The 11315-nt window shown below is 38.3% G+C and overlaps 1 protein-coding gene across 4 annotated transcripts in view; it reads right to left on the bottom strand.

The window, feature by feature from the left end:
- LOC116048418 (rho GTPase-activating protein 42) overlaps nucleotides 1-11315 on the bottom strand; it is a 104344-nt gene that overhangs the window by 73843 nt on the left and 19186 nt on the right. For all 4 annotated transcript variants that reach the window (XM_031297536.2, XM_031297535.2, XM_031297538.2 and 1 more), the window contains exon 2: nucleotides 2438-2533. In XM_031297536.2, the coding sequence (XP_031153396.1) occupies nucleotides 2438-2533 (96 nt within the window). The remainder of the gene's footprint in view (nucleotides 1-2437; nucleotides 2534-11315) is intronic.

Raw genomic sequence — 11315 nt, 5'->3', positions numbered from 1 at the left:
CACAGCTTATGCACAGCAACCAAGACGTTTCTGGCAAGCACCTATGCCGAATGGATGTAACTAAATGACTTTTCTCAGATCTAATGGTTGTAGTTGGTCCTCAGTGGACTTGTTTAGCAAGTTTTGTCTTTAAGATTTTTAATAGTTATTTATTTATTATTAGGGTTTGGACAATATCCTTTTGTCCCGATTCGATTCTTTAACAATACATGGGTGGCAATTTGATTTGTATTGTGATTTTCATTTATTGCGATTCGATAGTATTGGGGCTGGGCTATACATCGATATTATATCGATATCAATTATGAGGCTAGATCATCTTGAGTTATCCTAATATCGTGATATGACACAAGTGTTATCTTTTCCTTGTTTTAAAGGCTGCATTACAGTGATGTCATTTTCTTGTTCTGTTTTAGTTATTTCATTTGCCTTTATCAACATTGATGTATTTGGTCAAAAATATCATGACATTTGATTTTCTCCATATCGCCCAGCTCTGGATAGTATTGAGTATTGCGATTTACTTCAAAAGTTGAATAATACACTTCTAGAGACAATATATCTTATTTTTTTAAGATTATTTTTTGGGCACTTTCAGCCTTTATTTTGATAGGACAGCTGAATAAATGAAAGGGGAGAGAGAGGGGGGAATGACATAAACCTCTACATATGGGTGCCCGCTCTACCAACTGAGCTATCCTGGTGCCCAGAGACAATATATCTTGAGACATTTCTAAAAGCTCATTGTTTTCTAAGAAGAATGCAAATCACATGTCAGTCAGTCAGTCTGACATTTATTTAATTTGTAAAGAAGAACATAACATGGATTTTCTGCTTTCGTTCTGTTTTGCTGGAAACAGATATGATATGATAGTCGCCGTCAGCGGTACTGTTTAAACATAAAAAAATATTTAGGTGCAATCGATTAAAAAAAATCAATTCTACGGAAAATAATCGATTTTAAAAATTCCAGCAGTCCTCCAACTATAAATGTACTGTTATCTGCAAGCAATGACATCCTTCCAAACAGAGGCCTGTGGCTCTGTCATTTGAGCCCCAGGCACGGCCAAACCACTGGCTTCTATTGTGCCTGTGGTTTGCACTGTAAACACTGAGCTAGTCCAGCTACAGAACAGGTGGGCAGCTAAAATATCCATTGTTCAATCGGAGATCAACACCGCTCTTGACTGAAGGCCAGGGAATGGGTGCATTGCCTCCAATTAAAGCACGCTTGATTCTAATGAGGCTTGGACTTGGGTGTGGATTTTTCCAATAAGCATAATTGCATGCAGCCTCTTCGGCTTTGGGAGAAAAAAAGGAAAGCAGGACTACTCATTACGCATTCAGGGGGAACATTACAGCCTCATGTAGAGGAGGTCGATATCCAGTCTAGCCCTCACAGATGGACAGTAATTCAGCATTCTCCAGCGCCAGGGAGAGAAAGACCCAAGCTGGGGATAATGAGCAGTGCAAAAAAAGAATAGGAAGAAGAGGCCAGACTGGGAGCCCTGCCCATTAGAACCAAGAGGCCCTCTGCACAGCTGCTTTCATATTCCTATTGGAGGCTAGGAGGTTCGCACCTTCATTAATCTCTGACACTGATCACAATTAGTCCCCTTGATCTTTTATAGGCTTTTAAAAAAGATAAAGGGGAAGCATCGTAAGGTAATCAATAGCATTAATTATACATGCATCACAGATAACGTTAAGATCTATATACTCAAAGCCAAATCACATTCCAAGAATTTGCAGAGTATGCTTAATATTGTCTAAAGCCAGCTCCCAAAAACTCTCCAAAGGTTTTCCGTTTTCTATTATCTACTTTCACTGATGTAAAATTGCTCAAATAAAATAACATATTTTGAGCACCTGGTTCTTAGCCGGAGGATATTAGTTCTTATGATACGTGTCAGCACTACAGCCAAATGTGTTCAAGGTATGGGCTAGGGCTGCTCGATTATGGAAAAAATAATTTTCACAATTATTTGGGTAAATATTGAAATCACGATTATTAATCAGATTACTCAATGACTTTTGGAAAGATGTTGCATTTATTGAACTTAATAAACAGCGAAAACACCTTGATCTGTGAAATGTCCCTTAACACTTTAACCGTTGAACCCAAGACAAAATAAGAGTTTACTTGCAAAATGTAATGTGAAAAATTATCGTTTTTCTCGATTACATTGTTTTTGTGATCGTAAGGGTCCGAAATCAAAATCGCAATCAAAATTCGATTAATTGCACAGCCCTAGTTCAAGTATCTCCCCAGAGAATCCCTACAGAAATGTAAGACAAGGTTCTGATTGAGGGGACAATCTGACTGATTGGGAAGAGCAGGGAGGAAAGAAGATGAAAGACAGCAAAACAGCAAAGAGAGAGAGAGAGAGAGAGAGAGAGAGATCTGCCCTCCACAGCCTGGCCAAACTGAACTTACCGATGTTCACCTCGTCATCTGTCTCGGCATCACCGATGCACTCAAACTGGAACTCCTGCAGGGACTGGGAGAACTTCTGGACGGCAGCAGAAAGATCTGGAAAATCAGAGGGTCTGAGCATCAGAATAAAACATTGCATAAATGAATCATTGAACACATGGACACAAAATTGACAGCGAAATAGAAAGTAGAAAATCCAAGCTCGATATTACAACAACAGCATAAAATTGTGGAACTTAAGAAGACTATTGACAATTTAAGGGAGCAGAAGAGCTGAACTGTATAAAATGCACTTTTATAATCTGCTGACTATCCAATTCCATGCCCACTGACATTTATACAGTAGCAGTTCTATAAATTTACTTCATCTCGTGCCCATTGATCACAATACCGAGATCTGTCCAGTAGAATTAAGCCGAGCTGAGCTGCCTAACCTTTGTGTCAAAAATGATACAGTAAATATAGGGTTAAAATCGTTGGATACTCTCACTGCTAGATACAAATTTATGATGTTTACGGCATTCCAGGTGTTTAGTTGTGATAAAGTGCTGTCATAACTTTTTCTAAATGACATTTGACTTTTTGTATTCCAGCTTTCCAGCTGAAAAAAAGTCAGTCCTCCCTTTTATTCAAACATTCACTGGCGATGTCAGTGGTGGAAAATTGGTATCCCTCCAGGTCTCAGAAGTATTTGTCCAATTTTGACATTACTTTTAGTGACTTTAAATTAACACTAGATACTTTGACAATACTACAATGACTTTCAAATTTGTTCAGGAGACATTTTTCTTTGGTCCATCAGTTTACTATGTTGAATGTCTCTAAATACTACAGTACCCATGAGCCTTAGCAATCATTGTTGTAGAGAAGAAGCCGACAAAAAGGTTCTAAACAGTCTAAGCCAGAGATCTTCAACAGGGGGTCCGGGGCCCTCAGAGTTACTGCAGGGGGGCCTCCAAATTATTGTTAATTTCTTAAAAGTGTTTTCAGTACAGAAAAATACTTTGTACATCTATAATGTGAGACAGGTGCGTTGAAGGGGGAAAAGTAGGTCAGAAGTTGCAAAGAAACTCACGCACACAGTCTAACTTGCAAAAAATAAATTCAACAGTAAGCAACGTTTCGATACTAGACCTTCATCTGGCATATGGATGAAGGGAGTTTCTTTGCAAATTTTGAAAGTTTTTGCAAAAAATAAAATGTCTTAACTAGAGGTGCAACGATGAATTGATTAATCGATTAGTTGTCAACTATTAAATTAATTGCCAACTATTTTGATAATCGATTAATCGTTTGAGTCATTTTTTTATTAAAAAAAATTAAGATTTCCCTGATTCCAGCTTGTTAAATGTGAATATCTTCTAGTTTCTTCTCTGCTTTGTGACAGTAAACTGAATATCTTTGAGTTTTGGACAAACCAAGACATTTGAGGCTTTGGGAAACACTGATCCACATTTTTCACCATGTTTTGACATTTTTATAGATCAAACAACTAATCGATTAATCGAGAAAATAATCGACAGATTAATCGACTATGAAAATAATCGTTAGTTGCAGCCCTAGTCTTAACATGAATCCAACATATTATTAGCAAATATAAATCAGCCTATTTGTGAAAAAAACACATTGATGATAGGCTTACTGGCCAATACTGTAGGTTAGTTAGTCTCTAAGGTAGCCATCCACAAATACAGTTAATGCTAAGGATTCACTGTGCCACATGTATGTTTAACATTAAAAGATGATTTATAAAATCCTACCAACAATTTTTTATAGCTTAGTTTTCTATGGACTAAAGAATTTATGTAAAAGCTTTAGGCTTTTATTGTAAGTCCAGTTTAATATGCAGCTTAATTTTATAAAATATGTAGGGGGTCCCTGCTCCATCTCTCTCTAGATAAGTGGCCCTTGGCTTAAAAAAACATTGCATATTCACACAATTCAATCAGGAACAACAACACTGCACTATAGCTGCTGAATTGATCCAAAAACGATCCAAAATCAGAAAGAGAATTAATTCAAACTGTTGAATGCATTTACTCAATTGAACAAGTTCTACAAAGCTCAGCCTCTGCTTTCATCTTGCTGTTGGGAGTTGTAGTTGACTTTTCCCATAAAGTTTACATATGCACAGTCTTGTACTTATGACTTATCAGTAATGAGCCAGAACTGGCCAAGAGCAATTGTTCATTGGTTGTTATGAGTAGTCAACCAAAGTGTTAAAATTCCATTCAAGACTAAGAGAAGCTTTAAACCAAATACTGTCGAATGGAACACTAGTCTATATCGAAGACGATCCACTTCCAGGATTGTTCAGGTGCCGCCGGAAATTCCGCCGGATGTAGGGTTGGGCATCGTTTGGATTTTAACAATTCTGATTCCAATTCCAATTCTTCCTTACGATTCCGGTTCTTATCGATTCTCGATTCCGATTCTTTTAGGGGTGGAGTTGAAACGGGTTACGTGCCTATTTTCACAAATAAGAGGAAAGTTTTGATTCAATGATGGTTTGCAGTTTAACAGGGCTTTTTCAATGTAAAATACAGCCACACTAGAGCGCTGCTTACTGTGCTCCAAGACTGCAACACAACAAGCGCCTGGCCGCTTCGGAAACCAAAACTTGCGCATGTTAAATTGGGAAGCGATGATCGGATTTGAAACCAAATCCTCTAAACGATTCCAATAAAGAAACGATTCTACTGGAATCGTAATTTTTGAAACGATTCCAAGTAGGAATCGGTTCGCGATGCCCAACCCTAGCCAGATGTCCCTCTTTTTCGGCCGGATGTCCCTCATTTACGGCCAGATGTCCGTCACCTTCCTCTTTCTTTGTGTTGGCGTTCTAAACTCTGGTAAAACTATGGTTAACTGCTCCTCAGATCTCTGCAGGGTAAATCCAGACAGCTAGCTAGACTATCTGTCCAATCTCAGTTTTCTGTTGCACGACTAAAACAACTTTTGAACGTCCACACGTTCCACCAAAACAAGTTCCTTCCAGAGGCTATTTTGCAGAGGCACCGCCATTGTGTCTGGGGCTTAGCACCACCAAAGACAACTGTGATTGGTTTAAAGAAACGCCAATAAACCAGAGCACGTTTTTCTCCCATCCCGGAATGCAGCGCTGTGGAGGAAGGTCTGGCAATGCAAGACTAATGGAACACAAATGACAAGGTTTTCATTTCCCGAACCCTGCCCACCCGAAATACAGTAAAACCTCCCACTTCCCTTCTCTACTATCCACGGAATACAGAAAAACCAACACACAACAAAATGGGCCCATAAATGTCAGCTACCTCACCAGGACCTGTACTTACCAGTATTCCCCATTTCTCTCAGCTTTTAAAAGTTTAGTTATTCTGATGAAAACTGATCTACAGTAATGTGTCGGTATTCAGTTCTAGTTGATTAAATGTGCTTTTTACTTTTTTATTTGGTTGAGTTGTAATGCTAATTGGCTCAGTGTGAACATTTTTCAAAAGTTTTTGTGGCGTACCAAAAACTTGAACTTTGCAATTAGGCGACATCAAGGCGTAACTGATGAAGTGCTCAACAACTGAGTTTTATGGTTTAGGAGTTCTCCTCTCTGAAATAACATGTACGAGCTCAACAAGAGTTTCTCTGTTTGAGGCAGAGGAGCTGATTCTCCTTTTTAATATGTGAAAACATTTGTATAATGGCATGCATTTTGAGTTACGATGGTGACATACGTTTTACAACTACTAGAACTAAAAGACAAGGCAAAAAATAAACATACTCTTAGAAAGTAAAATGAACTCTGGATTGCATCTTTAATATGACTCATAAATGCATAATAACATAGACCCATAAAAGCATATGTATACAATGATCTGCATGCTGGCACATACGACATGTATAGACATTTTAGTTGTCAGCCCACACAGTTTGAAATGTACACATTTTTCTCATGTCCACTGTTGACAATGGCTCACTAATTGCTTCTCTCCTTCTTTCTTCTCTCACTGACAATCACGTCTTTACTTCAAAGAACTGCAAGTCTCTTGCCTGGAAAGTAGGAAAATGCACACACTAATATACACTGCATACTGTAGACATTGAAACTTATGTTCATGTGACAGACTACTCTACTACTGTATGTTGCTGTATATGAAAAGCAGGTTGAGGTTGTTATAAACTGTACTGCATTGACTCAGTTTAAAAAAGCTTCGGAGGGTTTGTAACTGTAATTACTGTCTAGACATTTACAGTTACACAATCTTTTCATACTGTATGTGTTTCATATCTTGGTAATATACATTTAAGAAGGATCTCATACATGACATATTTACTACAGCAACAACAAAAGCATAGAGTGTGACCGTCTGTCAAAATAAAAGCAGTAATGTTATTGGTAGTAGCCAACCAAACATCACATCACATTTTTAACAAATACAAAAACTACGATTTAACCGATATTTAACTGGATCTTTTTTCATTATGATGACTGAAAGATAAAAGATATAACATGACGGAGCTTTAAACTTTCACACTGTTTGAGGTAATGTTTGCAAGTCCATAATGGATATTGTGTTGAACCCTACTGTGACAACAACAGCAGACGTACAAACCAGCCTTAAAAGCTCACAAAAACCAATGCTCTCTTCTCCACGGGAACATAAATTGCTTGAAAAGCCTGATAACAAAGAACCATGTGAGATTTGTTGGTGAGTGTATTTTTCTTTACCTAAGAGCAAGCATTGTTATATTGTATTTCTGTGTTTTTTTTTAGTTATTAGTTGAAACAGAATAACAAGAGATTGAAAGGCTCTTAAAGACATCTACACTATACTGAACGAGTGTGTCTGACCACTTGTAAATGTTTCTGAGTCTGCCCTGAGCGCCACTGAGTGGAACTTTTCCAGAAGATGTATTGTGCCAGTGATGTGCTCCTATCATTGCTGCTTTGACTCAAACGCTTCTGATTTGAAATCAATAGCTGGCTGCAGTTGTCTGGATATGCTCGCAGGGCCATCAATAATGGATGATCTTTTAGCTCTGAAGTTCAGACAGGCCCAGACCTAACAAACAAACCGTCAACTGAATGCATTGCTTCCTTACAGCTATACCAAAAACCAAGGAAATCAGTTAAGTTTTAAAAAATATATACCTAAATCAACATAGTCATCTGGTCTTCACTTTCGTTGTAATAATTCTTAAGTAACAGAATCCGATATAAAGTCTGGCTACTTAGTGCCCACTGAAATGTGTCAGTAGCACAGAGTATTACCAAACGTATATGTAGTGGTGTGTATAGTGTTTTCTTTAGTTAGATAGTTCCTGATTTGAATAACATATTTTAATTCAGACAAAGTTCTTGTATGGCGGCACGTGTTAAGACAACATTTAACATTTGAGAAGCTTGGCTCCTTTTGTGAAATGGAAAACATATTTTATTGCAGAAAAACACTATTTAAATAAATAAATTACTATGGCATCTGCGTCTGTACTTGGTGGTCAATTCTGAGCACCATATCATTTTAACAAAGTAAAAATAAGGACCAATTTAGCATTCAGCATTAGCATTTCACAGCTCCCATTAGGCATTGGCAGCACATCTGTATCAATGGCTCATGGGAGATGTGGTTGAGACAGCCACTGGAGCAAAAGCTAACCCAGAAGTGGTGTCACTGCCCGATGTGAGTCGAGTGCACATGTGAGTTGTGCATGCTCAGATTTAAACGGTTTACGGCATAACATGTCATACTGAAATTTGTGAAATCCATAAAATAATAAATTTTTCTCATTACAAACAATAACAGAAGATAGAAATCATTTCAAAAACGTTTTAGCTATCTATGATTGTTTGATTGCTAACGTTAGCTCAAAACGCCATTCAAGTGACAGCCTTTGTTGTGTTTGATTGCTAACTTGTAGCCTGCAGTCATTTCAAAAACGTTTTAGCTATCTATGATTGTTTGATTGCTAACGTTAGCTCAAAACACCATTCACATCTGCACTCATCGCAAAGTGACGCATGCGCAACTCATATGCACTCGACTCACATCGGGCAGTGACAGGTGGGACAAAACGTTGATACTCACTCACCTCACTTGAAGCAGCAAGGGAACTGATGACGAGCAGCTAATGCCATCTAAAATAAAATGGATTATTATCATCGCCATCAGTCAAGCTCCCGGTTCATCCTGTGCATGCCTGCTGCTGGCTATTCATTTTGAAAACAAAACTTTTAGGGCAAAAATGTGAGCATATAATAAAGAACATTTTGCATAGGTTGTGCCTGTTGAATATATACAGTAATAGGCTAAAAGTTTCCTACAGTAACAGTTTAATATCTTTATACATATCCTATCTTGATTTATCCTCAGCAGGAAAGATTAGCAAGCTGATTTCTGACAGACTTCCTTATTTTTGCATCTACACTCTAAATGAAAGCCATCTCAATAGTAGAGGTGTGGAAATTAATCAAATAATCGATGCATCGAATCGTGGACATGGACGATGCTGCATCGATAATCGCCGGGCCATAATCGATTATTTCTGTTTACAATTTAATGTATGCCTAACAACCTTCTGTTTACATATTCTGTTATGTTTTGCACATTCAGGAAGTGCCATGTGCTCAGTGCTGTAGTTTTATGTATCCAATTTATTGAGTACTGGAGCACTGCAGAATATTTTGTTTTTTAAGCTTGAAAAGCTATGAATTAAATATTCTATATGGCTTTAATAGAAAAATGTATTTGATGCATCGTAATGCATCGAGATATCGAATCGAAGACATGATAATCGTAATCGAATCAGGAGATCAGTGAAGATTCACACCTCTACTCAATAGTCTAAGCACAGTGCTGGATGATTTCAGACATAGCGTGCACTAGCAGAGATTAAGAAATTAGGGTGCCTACATGATGAGGCTCTCTAGTAACACCCCGTTGCTATACCTCAATGTGAACATATGCGTGATTAAATATTTGCCATAAGTTAATTAGGGCAATGTTCAGGAAAGACCTGGCACAACAATGTTGTGTTTATTTTCTACTTCTATGCATTTTTTACTAAATTTGGGAATCGCCACACATGATATGGCCCTCTGCTTAGTCGTTAGTACTGCAGAAGAATTGCTCAAGCAGTTACAAAGAAACCACGTCACTTGAAGTAATCACAAGACCGAGTAGCAGAGATAAATGGAAAAAGAATCAGTATAAAGGAAGATAAATGAACAGCTTGTATTTTTTAACCTTAGGCAAGCAGTAAAAGGTACAATCAGTGTGACACACTGCAGGTTGTGGAAACAATGCAGGCAAAGATACTTGGCTGTCTTATCAGTTTAAATGTCAGTGCTTCCTGTTGGCATTCTGCATCCAAGTATACGGATGAATGAAGTTATTGTTTTCATCAGCTTTTTAACTGAGCAAATCAAATTAAAGTAAACTGAATGACAAGGCAAGTGTATTAAACTCAAAAAACCTGGGTGAAAGTCTGACCAACCTTCCTACGCGGGTTTTTGGCCTTTCATACTACTCGCTACGGCGTAAATTCACACGCAATCGCAAGGTAATGTAAGTCAATGGAGGCCAAACGGCGTTGATAAACACGCTAAAAAGCGAGTATGCGTCTTAGTTAGTTTATTAAATTTTATATGTTAATAAACAAAAGTGTAATTAAACCTCTGGTTTCTTCCGGCTCTGTCAATATGCACGTCCAACGGGCAGTATCAGCAAAAACATTATATCGTGATAAATATCGATATGGATCAAAATGGGAAAATGTATAGTGATTACATTATTTGCTATATCACCAAGCCCTAACCATGTTACAATGATTAGAGTAAATAACAGCTGAGATGCTATTGATGCTATGGGTCGTATAGCTGCAGGGCAGATAAGCTTTCCATCCATGAAGACAGGGAGAAAATTCCTACCGGTTCCTAAACGATACTTTTTTCGCTACCAATTTTATAAAACAAAAAGAAATTCCAACATTACACATTACGACACAAATCCTTTTCTTTATTTTTCAGCTGCGTGAGCCCGGTCTCTGTGTACCGTAGAGTTTTCCCTGCGTGTCTCTACGACGTGTAACGATAGACAGCCAATCAGCAGCATTGTTAGATCCTGGTAGAAGCATACTGCATGCTGATTGGCTCACTGACGATGATGAGATTTATACCTTAGGGATTGAAATTGGGTATTGAATGACGAGGCATTTTTTTTCGATCGAATTCGGTACCCAGCCCTACTTCTGACACAAGCTGGAATTTGGTGCATTCCACGTTGAGTATGTGCTGTGCTGTTCTGTTCGGGGGGAGTAATAACAGGAAAGAAGAGTAACTTTGATAGAATCTAAGGATGCTAATTACCACGTGAAGTGTAACACTCAAATAGGAAAAGAAAGAGATATTGTATTGCACGAGTAACAGAGGTAAAAATAGAAATGTTGACTCATTAATACACTCGTTATACCAGTTGTATAGTGCCTTCTAATTTTATTACATCCTGTAAACATTGTATCGTACCCTGCATGCAATTTTCCTAACAACGTATTGGACCTGCTGTAATGATTCTTCACACAGCGGGCATGCACAAAGGGGAAACAGAAAGAACATTGTTATGGTGTACGGCCCTCCTATGCAGGTTTTAATGAAAGAGCTGTAACCACCCAGCCAAGACGTGGCTGCATGGGTAGAGCAGCCAGCCCAGTTAGTGTCCAATGTGGGAGATGTGGGAGAGGACTACGGCTGTCAGTCACCACACAGCAGAGTCCCCTGGGTACACCCGTTATCTCATCTCCAGGGCAACCGCATACTACCAAATTCCATCAACTGACAACCCATGTCAAAACACAGACAACAGTGCAGGAAAGACGGCTGAAGTGCACGCTTACTTCAGCAGCTATTAGG

Source organism: Sander lucioperca, chromosome 5 (genome assembly GCF_008315115.2).
Source record: "Sander lucioperca isolate FBNREF2018 chromosome 5, SLUC_FBN_1.2, whole genome shotgun sequence".
Lineage (NCBI taxonomy): Eukaryota > Metazoa > Chordata > Actinopteri > Perciformes > Percidae > Sander > Sander lucioperca.
This window is presented reverse-complemented; position numbering and strand designations above follow the sequence as displayed.